Here is a 21,502-nt window from a genome sequence, read left to right as displayed (position 1 = left end):
TTTGGGGTGGAGGCTGACAACTTGCAACCCCCCATGTACTAAGTTTGTGACCCCCGAGGGGTCCTTACCCCCAGTTTGAGAATCTCTTATCTAACCTGTCAGATGTGTTGTACATACCTGAGGCCTGGTCTCCACAGTCATACAGGTTTAACTATAGGTGTCATTTTTAAACTAATTTTGGTTAAATTGCTACAACAGTGGATGCTTTTAAATCAGTTGAAACGTGGAAGATGCACAGGCTGGGAGCAGAAATTGAGGCACAGAGAAAGGAAGTGACTTGCCCAGGGTCACATTGCAGGTCAGTGACAGAGCCAGAATAGAACCCAGGTGTCCTGAGTCCAAAGGCAGATTATGGTTTTGTGGGGCCCTGGGCCAGCCCAAGAGGGACCCCTCCCCACCCCTTCTACCTGCAGTCCCAATCTCTCCCCCCACCACCACTCGTACTGGGAAAATGGGGTCAGGGCGTAGGGACTTGTCCATCTCCACCCACTCGCCTGGTGCTCCTGCTGGGGAGCAGGGTTGCGGCACGGGGGCTTGCCCCATTCTGCTTGCCCAGCACTCCTACCGGGGACCCTGCTCCCCTAACAAACCAGCCCTGGTCAGTCACCCCCAGACCAGACAACCTTAACTCTGCCCTGTTTGATGCCAGCATGTGATGATGAATCTGCAATCGTATAAGACAAGGAAAAGAAAAAATCTTCCAGGCTTTCTTCATGCACCCTGAAAAGCAAATGAGGGGCAAGTGGGTAGGATCAAGGCAGGAGAAAGTGGCGCATTTAGTCCAAGGTTAGGTATATTCCCAAATTATGAAGGTCATGTGGGGTGAATCAAATCGATTCCCAAATGGATTTTCACCAGTACATCCACCCAAGGAACAAAATGCTGTCAGCCTTTTGTCACTGGGGGGATGTGGGGGGCCCCCCTTCTTTACACCCCCTCTCATCCCTTCCACACTGCCACCTTCCCCTCTTCTCCCCTTTCCCCAGCCCCTTCCTCACAGCCTGTTTTCCCGACCCAGCCACTCCCTGCTCTGCCCCCTTCCTCACTGCCCTCCCCTTCCTCGCTGATGCTCCCCCTCCCAAACCCACACGCTCTCCCCTCTACGCACGCGCGGAGCCCCGCCAAGGGCGCCAGGACTCCAATTCCCGTGACGCCCCGGGACGGAGGGCTGTACCATTGCCAGGCGACGGGCGGGGGGGGGAGCGGACGGCGTCGCTCTCTGCCCCTCCCCCTCCCCCCAGCGGAGGGCCGGGGGTGGCAGAGTCCGGCCGGGAGCCGGGCCCGCCGGGCGGGGATGGGGAACTGCCTCTCCTCGCAGGCGGCCGATGACCTCTCGCTGCTCAACGACTCGGGGGACGGGGCCAGCCTGGGGCCCGGGGACCCGCCGCCCCCCCCGGCTCCACCCCCCTACCAGGTACGGGGCGGGGGAGCCTGGCGGGACTGGGGGGGCGGCCCGAGGGGGCGGGGGAGCCTGGCGGGCTATGGGGCCCGTGGGGGGACTGGGGGGCCATAGGGGGAGCGGCCCGAGGGGGCGGGGGAGCCTGGCGGGCTATGGGGCCCATGGGGGGACTGGGGGGCCATAGGGGGAGCGGCCCGAGGGGGCGGGGGAGCCTGGCGGGCTATGGGGCCCCTGGGGGGCCATAGGGGGAGCGGCCCGAGGGGGCGGGGGAGCCTGGCGGGCTATGGGGCCCATGGGGGGACTGGGGGGCCATAGGGGGAGCAGCCTGAGGGGGCGGGGGAGCCTGGTGGGCTATGGGGCCCATGGGGGGACTGGGGGGCCATAGGGGGAGCGGCCCGAGGGGGCGGGGGAGCCTGGTGGGCTATGGGGCCCATGGGGGGACTGGGGGGCCATAGGGGGAGCGGCCCGAGGGGGCGGGGGAGCCTGGCGGGCTATGGGGCCCGTGGGGGGACTGGGGGGCCATGGGGGAGCGGCCCGAGGGGGCGGGGGAGCCTGGTGGGCTATGGGGCCCGTGGGGGGACTGGGGGGCCATAGGCGGAGCGGCCCGAGGGGGCGGGGGAGCCTGGCGGGCTATGGGGCCCGTGGGGGGACTGGGGGGCCATAGGGGGAGCGGCCCGAGGGGGCGGGGGAGCCTGGTGGGCTATGGGGCCCGTGGGGGGACTGGGGGGCCATAGGGGGAGCGGCCTGAGGGCGCGGGGGAGCCTGGCGGGCTACGGGGCTTGTGGGAGGACTGGGGGGCCATAGGGGGAGCGGCCGAGGAGGCCGTGGCGGGGGGAGGAGCTTGGGGAGCCATGGGGCCCATGGGGGGCTATGGGAGCCTGGGGGGCTATGGGGCCTGTCGGGGGGCGGCCCGATGGTGAGTATGGGGGCAGGGGAGACAGAGGGGCGGCGCATGGGGGGGAGGGCAAGGGAGAGGCAACGCTGGGAAAGTATGGGGGGAGCCTTGGGGTGGCCTGTAGGGGAAGGAGGGGCTCATGGGCTGGGGGGGAGCTGTGGGGAGCAGTTGGGGGTTGGCTTGGGGTAGGGGGGACCGAGGCCTGTGGGGGTGTTCCCAGGAGAGGGATGTATTCAGAGGTGTGGCCCATGGGGCAGGTGGGTTGCCAGGAGAGGTGAGAAGCTGGGAGGCTGAGCTGGGAGGAGGGGGCTACCGCTTATGGGGATGGGATTCTGGGTGGGGAGGGAGGCTGCGCTATGGCCTATGGGAGAAGCTCGCTATGCAACTAGTGGTGTGACCCCTGGGGAGTATGGGGGTTTGCAACCCCGTGGGGGGGAGGGCTCTTGGGGAAGCTGGCTCTGCAGTTGGGGGAGGGGAGCAGCAAGGGGTGTGGTCCATGGAGCAATTCTGGGGGTGGGGGTGCGGCTCATGTGATATGCTGGGAGTGGCCCAGCGTGGGCTTCCTTTGGGAAGGGTATTAGATGAGGGTGGGGTGATGTCTCCTACCTGACTTAGCCAGCAGCACTCCCAGTCCTGTATGGGCGCATGGCTGGGCACCAGGGGCCAGCAGGATCCTCCCAGGAACTCCTGGGTTCCAGGCTTATTCTCTTCCCCTTGCCAGCCTTTGGCAGGCGCTGGCTTTGGACATGGGCCTCTGGCATTCCCAGAAAAGCCAGGCTGTATTTCTGATCAGCTCCCATCAGCACCTCCTGCAAACTGGGAGCCAGAGAATCCTGGCTTGTCCAGATTGGGATTGTCTCCATGGGCTATTTCCAGGCCTTTGGTCCTAGTCTGAAACACCTCAAGCAATGGGGCTTCTCACAGTCTCCCTTGGGCAGACTGTATCCTGATACTCAGCCTACACTGTGCTCAATTTCAGCCTAGCTCCACCCTAAACATTCCTCTCCCAGCTTGGTGTCTCCACCCTGAAGACACAGCTGTCTCCTGGGTGCTGTAGAAACGCCTAGTTAGATTGGAAGAGATCTGCCCAATGCTCAGAGCCATGTAAACTCTAAAGCCGTGTCTACACTCACACTTATGTTGGCAAAACTTTTATCACTCGGTGTGGAAACCCGCCCCCGGTGTTGCCTGCACAAGGGCTTGGATGTACAGCGCTCTGTTGGCGTCTCCCACTGATGTAGCTTCATTGAGCTGGTTTTATTCTGTCGATGGGAGAGCTCCCTCCCATCGGCATATTGTGGCTATGCAAGTGATCTTACAGCGGTACAGCTGTGCTGCTGAAAGCTTGTAAGTGTAGACATGGTCTAAGGCACCTATGGCCTTAGTAGAGATACACCAGATGGGTCTGAAGCCGCATAAACAGCCCAGTCAGTGTTTTCGGTCATTTGTAGGGGGAGGAACGTGTATTACACACTGCGGGTTGGAGGAGGGAATAGCATGTGTGTTTCTGGATGAAGGGCTTGACCCTGTGCCACTCAGATCATGGCATCCAGCTGGGTCTCTGGCCTGGCGTTTTTTCAGGAGCAGCATTGGTGTTCTCCATTGGTGCCTGAGTTCAGTAACACCATGAAGAACTGTCCACAGCCCTGCGGTGGGAGGCAAAGGACAGGGCTCTGAAAACTCCCCTTTCTCATGATGCCTGTAGAAACCTTGACACCAGCTAGGCAGCAGCTGTGCTGAGTGCATTGCTTGTTATGCTGAGCAGTCTGGTTTCCTTGGGCTTCCCTTTCTGTCTATATCCATCTGTCATCCCTTGTCTTACACTTGGATTGGAAGCTCTTTGGACCAAGGACTCTCTTTTCTGGTCTGTTTGTACAGCACCTAGCACATTAGGATCCTGATCCGTGATTGGGGTACTGGATGCTACCGTAATACACCTAAATAATGTACAGCACCTTGCACACTGTGGTCTTGATCCAGGACTGAGGCTCCTGGGTGCTACTGCAGTACAAATAAGGGCACTTCAAGTCTCCTACTTGGATAGATTGCAAAATGAACTCCTTAAATAGCATAATAGAAATGCCAGACCGGAAGGAACCTCAAGAGGTCATCTAGTCCAACTCCCCCCATGCTGAGGCAGGGTTGAGTCTACCTAGCCCATCCCTGCCCGGTTTGTTTTCTCTTAAAATCAGGAGGAGGGGGGACGTTCAGCCCTGGGTGCCTGTTACCAGGGGAATGAGCTCTTGTCTTTTGATTTTGAAGGAACATGAGCCGATCCCAGTGTATCACCCCACGCCGAGCCAGACCCGACTTGCCACACAGCTAACAGAAGAGGAACAGATCCGAATCGCCCAGCGGATCGGGCTGATACAGCACCTGCCCAAAGGGATCTTTGATCCGGGCACGGAACCATCGGAAAAAAAAGTGAAAGAGTAAGTCCTTTGCGTCGGACACCCTTCGTTTCCTCTCTTAGCCCGAGCTGAGCTGATGGCAATCGCCATAAAGCTGAACAATCTGCCCCTAATGCATGTCTAAACAGTCCTTAGAATTTACTGCCTTAGTTTGCAGTAACTCCAAAATTGTCATGGAAACTTCCCAGGCTTGGCAGAAAATCCACTCACCCCTCGAGGGAAAACAACTGACTAGCTCCAAGCCTGTGGTATTACACAAGGCTGGATGACGTCTGCCTAGAATGGAAAGTCTTTGAGGACCGAGTCCTTGTCTTCATACCTCTCTGCTAGAGCAGCCAGCCCGCAGTTTGCCCTCTGCAAATATTTTTCTATCCAGTGGGCTGATCCCACTTCTTCCAGACAGCTCCACTTTATCTTCAAACCCTTTCTCAAACATAACCAAGCCTCCATGAAAGCTACTGCTTGTTAAGTTTTGCATTTCAGAGTTCAGCTGGTATTTGAGAGAGTCTCCCATTGGAGGGCTGAGGTGGGAAGTAACCCGTTTTTTCTGTTTAGAATAGGGCACTGGTTGTACTCTCAGTTGTCTCTCATAGAGCTTAAGGTCAGAAGGGACCATTAGATAGCCTAGTCTCACCTCCTGTATATTACAGGCCATTAAAGCATTTCAGTCGTCAGGAGACTAAACTCTGCTCCAGGCAGAGAACAGGCGAGAGATCAAGCTGCCATCGTGCCCAAGGCTCCTGCAATGGCAGGGAATTGATGACCGATGCCTAGATTTCAAATGCTTGAGGAGTTTTCCTGTAGGGGTCAGGAAATCAAACCGGAAAACTGTCCAGTCCAAAAGCCAGTGTATTAAACTTACAGGCATGTGAAAATGAGACTGGAAATCACTTTGCTAGCCTATCTGTTTGCCAACACCTGTTCATCTGGATTCACCCTGCTCAGATAGATGTAGCAGCCCCTACTACATAGATGTGGCCGGGGGGGGAGAGGATCGCTTTCACCTTCCTTGGAAGCAGCTAGTCCAGGGCGCTGTGGGAGGTAGAATACTGGTCTGATGCAGCCTTGCAGTGCCTGGCATCAAGTCCAGAGGCATTTGATTGTACTCAACTCTGTGCATCAGCTTATTGGGTCAAGACTCCTCCCTCTGAGCATGCCCAGGCTGGGAATCTCTATATGCTGCTCTGCTGGAAGAAAGGGGCTTTTCTCTCTTCCCAGGGCTCATGGGAAGCAGAGCATGAAGTAGAGCGGCCTCAAGGCTACTCTAGCTTGACAGGCCCCTGAACATAGGAGGGGTAAAGCCCCCAGGGCATGGATGGAGACAGTGGGGTCAGGTATCTCCCCTGCAGCTGGCAAGCTAACAGCACTTCCCCTCTCTCTGGCCACAGGTGTGTGATCTGCATGCTGGATTTTGTGTACGGAGACCCCATCCGGTTCCTGCCCTGCCTGCATATCTACCACGTGGATTGCATCGACGACTGGCTGATGCGCTCCTTCACCTGTCCCTCCTGCATGGAGCCGGTCGATGCTGCTCTGCTGGCCTCCTACGAGACTAATTGAGGCCAAGCATTGTTGTCGTGGCCCACGCTAATGCTTTGAGGCTGGTGGTGCGGGGGGGAAGTTGGACAAGTGTGGAGGGCTGGGGGCTTTTCATTTTGCACACTCACGGGATACACCAAAGACTCCGGCAAGGAACTCCAACCCTGCTGCCTTGCAGATCATCCAGAGCCGTTAGAACGTGGCTCCGACTGAATGTCAGTTAAAAGCTGCCTCTTACAAGCTCTGTATTAGTGTGTCAGGCTGAGGTATTGAAAGTTCCCTTCCTGGGCCCTCCCAGAAAGCAGCACCTGCCCATTCCATGCAGCCTCTCCAAGTAGCTCCTTAGCGAGCATGGCCCAGCTCTGATGGGGATGGGGGGGGAGGTGCTGTTCAGCTGCAGTCCCTGCGTGAGTGTGACAATATTAGCATAACGCAGGAGTGAAAGAGCAAGAGATAAACGGAGGAGGTTAAATAAAAACAGGTACTGATCCCCTTGGTAACAAACAGAAGGTGCAAGAGCGTAGAGGTGCTGGCTGCTCAAGATTGAGCTTGGTTAGGGATTTTTTCTGTTCCTCTCTGCTTTAAATAGTCACAACTCAGCTCCTTTAGCACCTGTTTTTCCCTTCCCCTGAGTGGGGGCAGTTGTGCTTAACCCCTTGACTGACTGAAACCAAACTGCCCACCCCCCAATGGGCTGGAATGATGAAAATAAGCCCCCAAGTGGCTCCCCACCCCCTGTTATTCAAACAGGAGTGCCTGAGAAGCAACCTTCTCCCTGTAGTGGGTGACTTTAAGAAGCAACATTACAGCAGGACTCTGCAATTCTAGCACGACAAAGGGCACCTGTGAAGGCGCTAACCTCCTTAGTGTAAATCTTGGGTTTGAGGAAGGGAAACCAAACCCTGCTCATTTTCTCTCTCCTGCTTTAGAGATTATTCTCACCAATCAGATAATGTTCTAATATTCCACCTGGCACATCTGCCTGAACAAAGCGATTTCCTGGAGGAATTTCTCTCACCCCCAAAAGGTTTTATAGTCCCCAAAATAAATTATTTCCATTAAGCCAAATCTGCTTGGCACAATGTGATTTTTATCGTGTCACAACTGAATGGTTTTAAATAACCAAATGCAGGTTTCTTCCCTAGTGCTATTTTAAGTGCGTTAAGTGTGTGCCAGGTAAAGGGCAGTTGCTTTTTGATGAATTTTCTCCTTTTTGAAGGTAGGGCAGCAATTAATTTGTTCCCTTTGAGATTGCAACTTTAATACCAGTCATTAAACTCTACAGTATGCAGATCTGCTGCCTTAGCTGGCTTACAAGGCAGCAAAGACTGATCAAAACTACAAGAGTAGAAAATTGAAAACAGAGGCCACGTTTGCTCCATGAAATAGGAAGTTTTCTTTCGCATGATGGGAGCACCAGGAGCTTCCCTTGTTGCCTTGAGACTTAAACCTACGCTAGCGAAGCCAGCTTGTTTGCCTTCCACACACTCGGCCATCAGATGCCCCTCGCCATGCAGGAATTGACCCAGCCCACTGGGCTTTGCACAATTTTTTAGTGAGCTGCCAGTTGGATGGGCTGGCCTGTGCTCTGTTAGCAGTTCCCATGTCAGAGGCGTGAAAGGGCTTTTCCAGTTATGTATTGTCCTTAACAAGGATTTAGCGCTTGAATGTCAAGACTGATGTACATTGCCTGGGAAATGAACAATAAAATAGATTGCCTGTGAGCGCTCGGCCGTGTGGATTTCTGGTGGTGAGCCTCTCCTACCGTTCAGCCTCACAGCTTACAAAGGCCTAGGCACAGCACACACCTCTGAAGGAGGGACATGTCAGCCCTAGGCCCCGGTGGGGAACAGAACCCCACAGCCCTGACAAGATGCAACACTAGACCACATTTAAGACTCCTGTAGCCATCTCTGTCACGACCACTTGCATCACTGCCTGGCCCATACAGGAGCCGCTGCATCTACTGTCATGGTTTGCTGGGGGACAGCAATGTACTCCTCATGCAGCTGGAAATTGGTCAGGAGCATGGGCCTAAACTGTGCTCCTGATGGACCAGGTCACGTCACAGAGAATGGCAATGCTAGCTGCTGGAATAGGATGTGCTTGTGGGAGATTTAACCTGGACCTGTGATCTCTTCACCCAAAACTGCTACCCACCCTCACAACGGCTTGCATCAGCTGTGGCTACCACCTCCTGCTGTATCTCTGACCATGTACACCACCTAGTTGTACATGGTCAGAGATACCCTTTGTCTTAGTTGAGGTCTCAAGGCTATATGTCTCCACTGCAGTTAACCTGGGGGAGCAGTGCCTGGGTGTGTGTCCCCAGCACTGAACCATGTCCTCTTGGTTTCTGCACTTGCCTGTGTGTCTGGGGACATATCTCTGGGTTCTCTGGGCTGAGATGCTCTGGGATTCCTTCCCAGTCAATTATGGGAGAAACTGTCTTTCCTTCAAGACGGAATTGGGGCAAGAGCATTGGAGGACAAGTAGCACCCAAGTACTTCAGCCTGCATCCTCACTGCAAAGCCTGGGGGTTCCTGCCTGGGTTCTAATTCATCTCCCCAGCCAGGTTAGCTAGCCTGGCCTTAAAACACCTTCAGACCCACCTCAGACACTTACAGGACAGAAATGTGGTTTGGGAGGATTCTAGGTTAATGGTGCAGTGTAGACACAACCCCCTGCCCATTCCCCCAGGGTATTTCCATAGCTCCTTCTACCCCATGAGCTCAAAGCACTTACCTCAGTCCCAGGAGGTAGGTACCACCCTCTTTCTCCAGCTAGGGAAGCTATGCTGTAGCCAACAGCTTACCATGCTCCTGCTCTGTTTACAGTAGCTGTATCTGTGAATGGCTTTATTGGCAGCAGACAGCTAATTAATTACACATGCAAAACAGAAAACAGAGCAACACTTCCTGTGAAACAGGCCTACAGCCACAGCAGTATGTGCAACAAGAGTTTATTTTAAACAGCCAATCTGGTAAGAAAAAATTGTGAGCAGCTCTGAGCTTGGCCCGTAAGAGTGATAAATCAGGTGGACAGCCACAGGGGATATGTCACAGCAGCTCCAAGGCCCAGCCGTTCACTTAAAGCCTTACGTAGGTAGGATAGGTCAGCTAGGGTACCTGCTATAAGCCTCAGGTCACACTAAATAGAACCTGGCCCAAGAGATTCATGTCACTCATCTCTACCTATTAAGGGATCCAGCTTCCCCCTCCCCCTGACTGGTAGAGAAGATACACTGATCGGAAACTACACTCTTTCCCCAGCTCCTCCTGGCAAGAGCCATTCATGGGGAAAATCTGGCTCCAAAATATTCCAGGATTAATTGGCAACTGCACCTCTCTCTCCTCAAAGGTGCTGCTAGGTAGGAGCATCTCCAGCTGCTCACTGTGAACAGATGAGAAGAGCCAGCTGAAGGCAAGTGGTTGAAAATGGCACAATGGGCCTGAGATTTAAACCCAACTTGATCCCACACTTGAGGAAATAAAGGCCCAGAGCAGAGACCCTTAGGCTGAAGCAGCTGGGTATAAGCTTCAGGCCCTGCCTTTAAGCCATCACTTAATTACAGGTGGATATTTAGTTTGCAATTGCCTCCAACTGGCAGATCATGCTAGCAACACCTACAGCCTTCACCACTGCCAGCAGCTGGAGTTTAAGATGTCACAGCACTGTAGAAACTCTCCTGCCCCAACTTTGATGTAAATATCTTGTGAGTAGGGGAAAAGGCAGAGAGTTGAAATGACTTGGTTGCAGCTGCAGCGAGCCAGGGGTCTGAATTCCAGCCAGGCTTGTGGCCCATGTCACTCAGCCACTCCGATTGAGTGCAAACCCCACCAGGATGACATGGCCCATTTGTGACCAGGCTGCTGTAAGAGGCTTTGCCACAGCTGATTGGAGTCTTCAGGAGCAGTAGCAAGTTTTTAACACTTAGGTCCGTTTCCCTTCCCCACACACATCCCTGACCCTCATTAGACCACCCACTAGTGCCAAGTCTCAAGCTGCTTAGCTTACAGGAGCGACCACAGGCCTCCCATTCACTCGGACAGTTCTGAGAAACACCCCTCCCATTCCACAGGTAGCAATTGGGGGTCGCAGTTGCAGGAGTTTGTTAGGCAGGCAGTGATCGGGCAGTCTGAAACCGCTTGAAGTTGTGTGAAGGAACTGGGGAGAGAAACCACCACATGAGACGGTAACCCAGTAACTCTTGATTGGTCCTGAAAACGCTGAGAAGGGTAACGGAGCAAAGGTATCGCGAGGAACCAACTGGGAACCCTCCAACAGAGCCGCAGGGAATGCAGCACCAGCATCAAAGACACCCAACAAAGCAGGAGCAGCTTAAAAATATCCAAGGTCTTTAATGAATAAACGCAACTGTGGCATCCACATTTACTTTTAATAATGGAGTTTGACGCCCACCCTCTACCGCCTAGAGTTTCTACTCAAAGTTAGCTAGTATGAAGCTCAACTTGCTGAGACGGCTGGAGTCCTCAGTGGGTGAGAGGGAAGAGCAGGGGTGGTGGTTGTGTACAGATGTGGAAGCGAGTTGTATCTCACATGCGAGAGCTGGTGATTAGATTTTGCTTTGACAGCCGCGGAAATATACAACATTGTCGGGATTCCACTAGTTTGGATTCTTTTAAAAAAATAAAAGCTACAACTAATTCAGAGTCCGTACTTCCCAGAAGGAACCAACGAAAAACAAAACTAAGTAAACGACAGACTAATGAAAGTCTCGGTGCGCCTGGGTATATAAAAAACGTCTGTGGGAACCATCCATTGGAGCCAATGCTAGAAACAGCTGTGTTAAGTTCACAGTGACTAGCTACCCTCCTTCGCTGTTTTAAATAAGTATGTACAACAGAGCGTCCTCACGGAAGTCAGCAGAAAGAAGGGCTATTTAACAAGGGGTCTTGTTTTGTCATCATCGCTACACTGGTGAGCTTTGTATTTTTTCACTTCTGCCATGTATTTGGCCCAGGCATCTCCTTTACTTGTCAAAACCTGCAGAGAGAGAAAGGGGAAATTCAAAGGCTGTAACCAAAACACATGCACTGAGTGGATTTTGTTTTCAAAGGGCTTTACACCAATTAGCTACCTGCCAACACCCTCACCAGGTAAAGCAGCAGTTATCCCAAACAGGGACATGGACAGGAAGACTTTTGCCCAAGGCCACAGCAAGCCAGTGACAGGACTAGAACCCAGGAATCTTTACTCCCAACTCTGATCACTAGGCCCCACCCAGAGCTGGGGACAGACCCCAAGAATCCTGATTCCCTGTCCCACCTCTGCTCTAAGCACCAGAGCCCCCTTCTCATGCCAGGAATAGAACCCAGGAGACCTGGCATCCAAATTTCTGTTTTAATCCCATACACACCTTGACTGTTATACTGAAGCCCCTTTCATCACTGACAGTTTAAAGTGCCCACAAGTGACTCCCTGCGAATCTCAGCTGCACAGGACGCTGGTGTACAATTACCACAAGGGCTCTCCAATGACCCACCCTGCCCTCAGCCGAGGCGTGGGACAGGAGCATGGTTAGGTAGCACTGCAGATACTCTCTGCTTCCCAGGGCCATGGGAAACTGTGTAACTTGGAGCAGCTCAGAGGCTCTTCTGTCTGCACAGGGAAATAGCCCAGAACTACCACACTGGAAGTGGATTAATCTAAACAGAAGTAGTTCCACTTATTCCACACTTGGGTGTGTCCACATAGACAGAACAGCTTCAATACAAGGGCAAATAGCCCAGAATAGCTATTCTGAGCTAACGCTCCATGTAGACACTCTTATTCAGTCTCCCTTAACCCAGCCCCAGAATAGGCAAGCATAATGGTGGCTCGAAGTCTCCTCCAAGCAGCATAGGAACTGACTCACTCAGAACTCATTTCACGCCAGAACCCGCTGCCCAGATATGCTCTTGGACTGATTTTTTCAAGAATGTTTATCATCACTAATCACAGTAGAACCTGCGTTTTACAACACCAATCTTACAAACGACCAGTTACACAAACACCTCCCGCTCCATGTCAGATGGGGAAATCACATAATGATGAAGATCATCATCAACTTCCTTCACATTCCGATGCTGTCAATGCATTGGAAACCGCTTTGCAGCAGTTTGAAGGACAAGCAATCAAGCTATGCAGGGCACAATCCTGAACTTATGCACCAGAAACTGTCATTTTGAGACCACCACATTTATGAACTCTTCGGTTCCCAGTTGGTTTGTAAAACAGAGGTTCTGTGGTCATCCCTAGCTCTTCTCTAACATTTTTCCCACCAGAGATCTCAAAGCACTTAAAGATCAGTATCACCCCATGTTACAGATAATGAAATGGAGGCACAAAGGGTCATGAATTGCCCAAGAGCACCCAGCAAAGCAACGCCAGGAGCAGAAGCCAGGTCTCCCCAGTTCCAGTCCAGTGCGCTATCCACTAGGCAACCCTGGCTCCGCCACTTACCTCCTCCTCGGTCTTTTGCTTCTTTGCTACCACTCCTGTCTTCAGGGCTAGTTTGTTGCCACCTCTCCGCTTGCCCACCTGGGTGAAGGGACAGAAGACTGCAACCGTTATACGAGCCCTGGCAGCTGCAAGGGTAATGTTGCCCACTATATAATGGAATAGGGAGTCCTTCAATTAGATCATCTTAACGCGTCACGCCTCTTCTTCAGAATAAAGCTGCCAAGCGTTACCTACAGCCTGCGCCCCACCACAGCCACAGATGCTTGGAGAAGACAAACGCACTTCCAACAGCTAGCTACCGACGCACCGTTTGGTTTAATCCAACCGCAAGCAGATGCCAAGGGAATCGGAATCCTAACCCAGAGTTCTTCCCCATCCCAATACGAGCCATTACAGCAGGGCTGTCCCCCCAGGAAGCTTTCATTTTTCGAGCCTCATGCATCCCCTTCCACCACCTCAAATATGCCTGAAGTGGTTTCACCGTCAGACACTGGCAATCATCAATAGGGCATGCTGAGCATTTCACAGCCTGTCACATGAAGCTCCCTAAACCTATCTGCTGTTAAACTACTGCCTCATGTGTAGTATTAATGTGGATTTTCACAGACTTGAGGAAGTGCTCCGGGCACTCTAGAAATCTCTGTATCAAGCTTATAAAGCTAGTGGGGTATTATTTTTATGCAATGATGTAAGCAGAGGTTATGTGCATTCTGTAATTAGCCAAGTAGAAAGTCAGCGGAAGACAAACATTTTGCATAAGAATAATTATCTCCAAGAGTCATTCTTTCATGGCCAACATCCAGTCAGGTAGGTTGCTGGGACTCCCAACCACAGCCTTGGGGAAACCCTGCTCCTGTTCCCGCTCTGCAGCCTGCGGAAGTATGAATAGTCAGATTCAGAGACTCAGACTTTAAGGTCAGATGGGACCATTATGATCATCTAGTCTGACCTCCTGCACCACGCAGGCCACAGAATCTCACCCACCCACTCCTGCAATAAACCTCTCACCTATGTCTGAGCTATTGAAGTCCTCAAATCATGGTTTAAAGACTTCACGGTACAGAGAATCCTCCAGCAGTGACCCGCGCCCCACGCTGCAGAGAAAGGGGAAAAACCCCCATGGCCTCTTCCAATCTGTCCTGGAGGAAAATTCCTTCCTGACCCCAAATATGGCGATCAGCTGAACCCTGAGCATGTGGGCAAGACTCACCAGCCAGACACCCAGGAAAGAATTCTCTGTAGTAACTCAGATCCCACCCCCTCTAACATCCCATCACAGGCCATTGGGCCTATTTACCACGAATAGTCAAAGATCAATTAATTGCCAAAATCATGTTATCTCATCATACCATCTCCTCCATAAATTTATCAAGCTTAATCTTGAAGCCAGATAGGTCTTTTGCCCCCACTGCCTCCCTTGGAAGGCTGTTCCAGAACTTCACTCCTCTAATGGTTAGAAACCTTCGTCTAATTTCAAGTCTAAACTTCCCGATGGCCAGTTTATATCCATTTGTTCTTGCGTCCACATTGGTACTGAGCTTAAATAATTCCTCTCCCTCCATAGTATTTATCCCTCTGATATATTTATAGAGAGCAATCATATCTCCCCTCAGCCTTCTTCTGGTTAGGCTAAACAAGCCAAGCTCCTTGAGTCTCCTTTCATAAGACAGGTTTTCCATTCCTTGGATCACCCTATTCAAAGGACATTCGAGCAAGGCAAGAGGCCATGAAATCCCTGCTTCCTCCTACCCCAAAAAAGGAGATCCCAGCTCCTGTTCCAGCCAAGCTGCAATAATACTGCAAGCCTTGAGTGACAGCCCATCTCCCTCACTGCCAGTCCCAACATGTGCTAGGAATGTGACAGCATGGAGGCAGGGCTCTACAGCACAATGCGTGCAATTGGTACTTCATAACCAATTAATACACATAAAAGTAAAGGGCAGGAAACTCTTTGCACTTGGATTTTCATTCTCTACAATCCCTGTTGATCCTGAGCTAGGGCAGGCAGAGGAAAAATGGGTTTTTGTTTCTCAGTCCATACAGTTCCCTAGCACACAGAAAAACATGGTCTGCCGTTACAATGAATAAAAGCGCTGTTAGCTCCACATAAGGGAGATCAGATTTGTGCCTCTATCATCATCCAGGTCCAGTTTTCAGAGATCTACTGTACTACGTTCCAACACTCACTGGCCTGCACATGAAACCCCAAAATAGGGTTTAGAACCAGTAAACGTGCAAAATTCATCCTATGGGGTGGCTATTTTCTAAAAGGCAGTTAAACAGCTCTCGCTAACAGCCCTACAGTAAGGTGGCATTCAACATGAAGGGAATAGAAAAACACAGTACCAAAGCCTGTCCTGAACACCATAGAGCAGACAGCTTTACCTTGGTTAGGGCCCGATTCAGCAAGGTACACAGACACACAAATAACTTTTTTGCATATTTATAGCCTCATTACAGAATAATGTTAATATCTTGGTGAATCAGGTCCTATCCAATGCATTAAGCAGGCACCAGGATGGCCAGCAATGCTAAACTGATTATTAAAGCTACGATTTTTTCAGAGGTCATGGAAGTCATGGAATCTGTGACTTCAGCCTGTGGCAGCCAGGAGCTGCAGGGTCCCCGTGCCGCCCAGCAGGGGTACCCCGCAGCTCCCTAGCCGCTGCGCGCAGTGTGGGGACCCCGCAGCTGAGCTCCCAGTTTTGTCATGGGTATTTTTGGTAGAAGTCATGGGTCACAGCTTCAGTGAATTTTTCTTCATTGCCCGTGATGTGTCCTTGACGATTACGAAAAATATCCTTGACAAAAATCTTATCCTTACTGACTATTCAATGTCCTCTGCTAGGGGGTTCCAAAGGGCACTGTGAGTGACCAGCACTGTAGGAAGGAAGAGGAGGAGTAATAACTGCGGAGGCCAGGTCTGAATGCTGAAGCCCAAAGCAGGTAAGGCTCTGAACCCGTTTAACATTTGCAAACACCACTGCAGTTTTCACGCACACCTATCATCACTTGTACAGCCAGTACCCGAGACAACTGGGAAAGGCAATAGTTATTCTTTAACATTATTTTCTCACTCAGTTTTTGTTGTCCCCATCCAGCTCGCTACAACAGTGTCTGACCTTTGCTGTAGCTAGCATAGTTCAAACTCTTGTGGGGACAGGGCCCAAGATGTATTTAGCCCATCATAGTTTGACCAGTGACCCAGATATTGTAATGGCAGGGCAGGGGATTTGCTTTAGCATCATTGCAATCTTCAGAAGTTACAGCTAACGAGCTTCCAAGCACAACAGGGAAACAGTGCTAATAACTGTTAAGGAAGCACACTATTCAGTGCAAACAGGGCTCAAATAAATTGGTTAGTCTCTAAGGTGCCACAAGTACTCCTTTTCTTTTTGCGGATACAGACTAACACGGCTGCTACTCTGAAACCTGTTATTACTCTGAAGAGTAGTCAATTAAGATGTAAAGATCCAGGGGGTTAAAAAAAAATAATCAGCAAGACATAATTCCACCCACATGCCAGGAAGTGAAAAATGTCATTGTTGGAATAAGTTTCTTCTGTAGCTCTAAAAAACTCTCCTTAGAAAGCAGCTTCATCTAGAGTCTCTATTTGATAAATACCACAAGTATCAGCAATAGCTCATAGCATTTGTGGGCCCTTTACTGCTTCATATTCTCTCAAATCTGTGAAGCAAGAGTAAGGGACTTGCCCAAGGCCACAGAGTCAGCAGCACAGTGGATATTAGAACTCAGGAGCTCCTGGTCCCCAGTCCCACGCTGACAAACCTGCCACAACCTTAAATTCCACAGCACTGACCATTGCACACAAAGCTCTAACTTCTCCAAGCTCAACTGGCTTTCAAGGCAGTGAGGGCCAGCTATTAAAGCAAGGGGCGGGTAACCAAGAACAGTGGGTTTGCCTTTCACATCTAAAGGGGGTATGATCTAGTGGTTAGAGATAGGACTGCAACTCTGGACTGGGAGCGAGGAGTCATGCCTACCAGGTTCTAATCCAGCTTTGCTACTAGCCCAAGAGAGCTTTAGTCTGCTTGCAGTATCTCTTCTGTTCCCTGGGTCAAAATCAGGGATAATACTTACCTCTAAGTAGTGCTCAGAATTAGCTACTTAGCACTGCAATGATCTGAAGCGCTATATAAACTCCAAGGATTTATTAGCCATCTGATAAGGGGACAGCCTTGATGAAGTACAAGCTCTAGTAATTACTTCATTCCTTAATGGGCACTCAGAGCACACACCAGATCAGCTGGAGCCCAGGACTGGCCATTCAAGTTCTACAGAAGAAACTTTGAGGACTCCAGCAACTAACATTTTCCCCCCTGGTCCTGGCACGTGCGCACAGCCAACTAGTTGAAAGTAATCCATGAAGCTGTGCGAGCAGGGGATGGAAAAGGATAACCTCTGTGAGATGCATGCACAGCTTCTCCCGGGGACATTCCAGAGACAAATCAAGTTTGGGGCACCTACCACCAGGCATTGGAGGGAGGAAGAAATGCCACTGCCAGGGAGGAGGAAAAACTTTTCATGTGGGGGGTGGAGAAGTTGCCTTCAGAGAGGGAACTTGCTTCCTAGTGTGGGTGGAATAAGGACACCCAGTGAGGGGGAAGGAGACCCCCCCCCCCATTATGGAAAGGGAACGAGGATGGGAAATATGGGTTTCCTCACTTGCAGAGGGTTCTAAAGCAGCAGGGGGACCAGGAGAGTGAGTGGCAGGGAACAGCACCCCACAAAGAGGGACAAGAGAGGGAAGGCTGCAGGCTCAGAGAATAAGGATAGGGAAGCTAGCAGGATATGTGGTCCAGGAGTAGATAAATATCATGGGGAAGAGATGTGCTAGAGAAAGTGAAGAAGAGTGCAACCTCCAGTGATGGGGCAGGTGCCGGGGGGGGGGGGGGGAGTTATACCGTAAAACGAGGTTCCTGGGAGTTGGGCACAGGCTCCCCTGGGATGGGAAAGTTTGAGGTCCACAGGGCTGATAAGAGAGAATGAGGCCCTGGAGGAGAAAGGAAGTAAAGGCTGGGGGGTGCGGGAGGGAGAGCAGGGGAGGCCCTGGGAATGAGAGGAGAGGGATGGAAGCAAGAGAACAGGTGTAAAGCCCCATAATGGGTAAGAGAAGAAGTAGAAGAAAAGGAAGGAGAAAGGGGGTCAGGGTCTCCCAGGGGATGGGGTAGGAGAGTGCGACTGGGGGTTTGAGGTCCCAGGGGAGATAGGAAAAATAAAAGTGGGGTGTAGAGGAAGAGAATGGGGAGTGGAGGCCCTAGGGGAGAACAATGGTGGGGGGGACAGGAAGGAGAAGTCGGTGGGGGAGGCTCCAGAGAACATGGGGCAGCAGGCTGGTGGTGTTGATGTAAGGGGGGGGGGCGATTCATAGGAACTAGAGGAAGATAAGAAGATTGCAGCTGGAGAGCACGATCAGGGGAAGGCCACAGGGGGAGGGGAGCAGTGTAAGAGAGACTCCAGAAATTGGGGGGGAGGGGGGAGGAGAAGAGATCGCATTGAGGCCAGGGAGGGGAGCGGGGGTAGATGGGATAGGAGAGGCCCTAGGGGGTGGAGGCCAGAGACTGGGGGGGGGGGAAGAGGGAGGAGGCGAGGAGGCAGTGGGAGGGCAGGGGTCGATGGGATGGGAGAGGCCTCGGGGGGTGGAGGCCGGAGGGGGGAGCGGGGGGGTGTGTGGAGGCGGCAGCGGGAGGCTGGGGGTCGATGGGATGGGAGAGGACCCAGGGGGTGGAGGCCGGAGGGGGGAGCGGGGGGGGGTGTGAGGAGGCAGCGGGAGGCTGGGGGTCGATGGGATGGGAGAGGACCCAGGGGGTGGAGGCCGGAGGGGGGAGCGGCGGGGGGTGTGTGAGGAGGCAGCGGGAGGCTGGGGGTCGATGGGATGGGAGAGGACCCAGGGGGTGGAGGCCGGAGGGGGGAGCGGGGGGGGGGTGTGAGGAGGCAGCGGGAGGCTGGGGGTCGATGGGATGGGAGAGGACCCAGGGGGTGGAGGCCGGAGGGGGGAGCGGGGGGGGGTGTGAGGAGGCAGCGGGAGGCTGGGGGTCGATGGGATGGGAGAGGACCCAGGGGGTGGAGGCCGGAGGGGGGAGCGGGGGGGGTGTGAGGAGGCAGCGGGAGGCTGGGGGTCGATGGGATGGGAGAGGACCCAGGGGGTGGAGGCCGGAGGGGGGAGCAGGGGGGGGTGTGAGGAGGCAGCGGGAGGCTGGGGGGTCGATGGGATGGGAGAGGACCCGGGGGTGGAGGCCGGAGCGGGGGGGGGTGTGAGGAGGCAGCGGGAGGCTGGGGGTCGATGGGATGGGAGAGGACCCAGGGGGTGGAGGCCGGAGGGGGGAGCGGGGGGGGGTGTGAGGAGGCAGCGGGAGGCTGGGGGTCGATGGGATGGGAGAGGACCCAGGGGGTGGAGGCCGGAGGGGGGAGCGGGGGGGTGTGAGGAGGCAGCGGGAGGCTGGGGGTCGATGGGATGGGAGAGGACCCAGGGGGTGGAGGCCGGAGGGGGGAGGAGGGGGGGGTGTGAGGAGGCAGCGGGAGGCTGGGGGTCGATGGGATGGGAGAGGACCCAGGGGGTGGAGGCCGGAGCGGGGGGGGGGGTGTGAGGAGGCAGCGGGAGGCTGGGGGTCGATGGGATGGGAGAGGACCCAGGGGGTGGAGGCCGGAGGGGGGAGCGGGGGGGGTGTGAGGAGGCAGCGGGAGGCTGGGGGTCGATGGGATGGGAGAGGACCCAGGGGGTGGAGGCCGGAGGGGGGAGGAGGGGGGGGTGTGAGGAGGCAGCGGGAGGCTGGGGGTCGATGGGATGGGAGAGGACCCAGGGGGTGGAGGCCGGAGCGGGGGGGGGGTGTGAGGAGGCAGCGGGAGGCTGGGGGTCGATGGGATGGGAGAGGACCCAGGGGGTGGAGGCCGGAGGGGGGAGCGGGGGGGGTGTGAGGAGGCAGCGGGAGGCTGGGGGTCGATGGGATGGGAGAGGACCCAGGGGGTGGAGGCCGGAGGGGGGAGGAGGGGGGGTGTGAGGAGGCAGCGGGAGGCTGGGGGTCAATGGGATGGGAGAGGACCCAGGGGGTGGAGGCCGGAGCGGGGGGGGGGGTGTGAGGAGGCAGCGGGAGGCTGGGGGTCGATGGGATGGGAGAGGACCCAGGGGGTGGAGGCCGGAGGGGGGAGCGGGGGGGGGTGTGAGGAGGCAGCGGGAGGCTGGGGGTCGATGGGATGGGAGAGGACCCAGGGGGTGGAGGCCGGAGGGGGGAGCGGGGGGGGGTGTGAGGAGGCAGCGGGAGGCTGGGGGTCGATGGGATGGGAGAGGACCCAGGGGGTGGAGGCCGGAGGGGGGAGCGGGGGGGGGGGGTGTGAGGAGGCAGCGGGAGGCTGGGGGTCGATGGGATGGGAGAGGACCCAGGGGGTGGAGGCCGGAGGGGGGAGCAGGGGGGGGGTGTGAGGAGGCAGCGGGAGGCTGGGGGTCGATGGGATGGGAGAGGACCCAGGGGGTGGAGGCCGGAGGGGGGAGCGGGGGGGGGTGTGAGGAGGCAGCGGGAGGCTGGGGGTCGATGGGATGGGAGAGGACCCAGGGAGTGGAGGCCGGAGGGGGGAGCGGGGGGGGGGTGTGAGGAGGCAGCGGGAGGCTGGGGGTCGATGGGATGGGAGAGGACCCAGGGGGTGGAGGCCGGAGGGGGGAGCGGGGGGGGGTGTGAGGAGGCAGCGGGAGGCTGGGGGTCGATGGGATGGGAGAGGACCCAGGGGGTGGAGGCCGGAGGGGGGAGCGGGGGGGGGGTGTGAGGAGGCAGCGGGAGGCTGGGGGTCGATGGGATGGGAGAGGACCCAGGGGGTGGAGGCCGGAGGGGGGAGGAGGGGGGGTGTGAGGAGGCAGCGGGAGGCTGGGGGTCGATGGGATGGGAGAGGACCCAGGGGGTGGAGGCCGGAGGGGGGAGCGGGGGGAGCGGGGGGGGGGTGTGAGGAGGCAGCGGGAGGCTGGGGGTCGATGGGATGGGAGAGGACCCAGGGGGTGGAGGCCGGAGGGGGGAGCGGGGGGGGGTGTGAGGAGGCAGCGGGAGGCTGGGGGTCGATGGGATGGGAGAGGACCCAGGGGGTGGAGGCTGGAGGGGGGAGCGGGGGGGGTGTGAGGAGGCAGCGGGAGGCTGGGGGTCGATGGGATGGGAGAGGACCCAGGGGGTGGAGGCCGGAGGGGGGAGCGGGGTCGGGGGGAGGCGCGGGGAAGCGGGGCCCCGGGTCCTTACGAAGCTGAGCGCGCTCCCGCTCCTCTTCTTCCCCTCCGGGGGCCGCTGCTGCTCAGTCCCGGAGTCCCCCGGGGCCGCCCCTGCCACCGGCTCCTCCCCAGGCCCCACCGTCCCGGCGGCGGCCGCTGCCTCCTGCCCCCCCTGGGCCGGCGCCTCCCGCCCCCGCTGCTCCGCCTCCATCTTGCGCTTGAAGAGCTCCAGGAAGCTGCCGTCGTTGGCGAAGATGTTGACGCCGCCCGGGCCCTGCGGAGCCGCCGCCGCCCGTCCCCCTCGGGCCGCCATCTTGTCCGCGGAGGCCGCCGCGCCCCGGGGGGTGTCGGGAAGAGCCAGCGCCGGCCGCGGGGCACGACGGGACAAGCCCCAGCGGGGGTCGGGCGAGCGAGCGCTCTGCGGCCCCAGGGGCTTGCGGGAACTCGCCGGGGCAAGGCACGCTGGGAATGCGAGGGCGTGCCCGTAAGGTACGCTGGTCCGGCACGCGCTCCGGGGGAATGGCGGGCACCACGGCCAATGATCGGCCAGATCGTGACCCTCGACTCCAATCAGGAGCCCTTTGGGTGGA

At 55.5% G+C, this 21,502-nt stretch overlaps 2 protein-coding genes across 2 annotated transcripts; one reads left to right on the top strand and one right to left on the bottom strand.

Annotated features, from left to right (window-relative positions):
- The first annotated feature begins 1,225 nt into the window (after positions 1-1,225).
- On the top strand, positions 1,226-7,968 carry LOC311510756 (RING finger protein 11-like). The gene is made up of 3 exons (XM_084610724.1): positions 1,226-1,414; positions 4,557-4,726; positions 6,094-7,968. The coding sequence occupies exons 1-3, from the start codon at positions 1,295-1,297 to the stop codon at positions 6,263-6,265; spliced, it is 462 nt and encodes a 153-aa protein (XP_084466850.1). The 5' UTR covers positions 1,226-1,294; the 3' UTR covers positions 6,266-7,968.
- A 2,612-nt stretch (positions 7,969-10,580) lies between these two features.
- TRIR (telomerase RNA component interacting RNase) lies at positions 10,581-21,376 on the bottom strand. Its single transcript, XM_084610519.1, has 3 exons — positions 20,944-21,376; positions 12,710-12,787; positions 10,581-11,251 (listed from the first exon to the last, which is right to left on the bottom strand). Exons 1-3 carry the CDS (start codon positions 21,223-21,225, stop codon positions 11,144-11,146), a joined length of 468 nt encoding a protein of 155 aa, XP_084466645.1. The 5' UTR covers positions 21,226-21,376; the 3' UTR covers positions 10,581-11,143.
- Positions 21,377-21,502: the final 126 nt, after the last annotated feature.

Source organism: Lepidochelys olivacea (genome assembly GCF_965140295.1).
Source record: "Lepidochelys olivacea isolate rLepOli2 genome assembly, chromosome: 20".
Taxonomy (NCBI): domain Eukaryota; kingdom Metazoa; phylum Chordata; order Testudines; family Cheloniidae; genus Lepidochelys; species Lepidochelys olivacea.
Note: the sequence above shows the minus strand (reverse complement) of the source record. Positions and strands in the feature narration are given on the sequence as shown.

Bases quoted from the DNA above. Each gene is read 5' to 3' on its own strand.
- LOC311510756 (XM_084610724.1), top strand. From the start codon at position 1,295: ATGGGGAACTGCCTCTCCTCGCAGGCGGCCGATGACCTCTCGCTGCTC. The intron at 1,415-4,556 runs GTACGGGGCGGG...TTGATTTTGAAG, and splicing joins CGGCTCCACCCCCCTACCAG to GAACATGAGCCGATCCCAGT. The intron at 4,727-6,093 runs GTAAGTCCTTTG...CTCTGGCCACAG, and splicing joins TCGGAAAAAAAAGTGAAAGA to GTGTGTGATCTGCATGCTGG.
- TRIR (XM_084610519.1), bottom strand. From the start codon at position 21,225: ATGGCGGCCCGAGGGGGACGGGCGGCGGCGGCTCCGCAGGGCCCGGGC. The intron at 12,788-20,943 runs GTAAGGACCCGG...CCCTTCACCCAG, and splicing joins GCGGGAGCGCGCTCAGCTTC to GTGGGCAAGCGGAGAGGTGG. The intron at 11,252-12,709 runs GTAAGTGGCGGA...CTCTCTCTGCAG, and splicing joins AGCAAAAGACCGAGGAGGAG to GTTTTGACAAGTAAAGGAGA.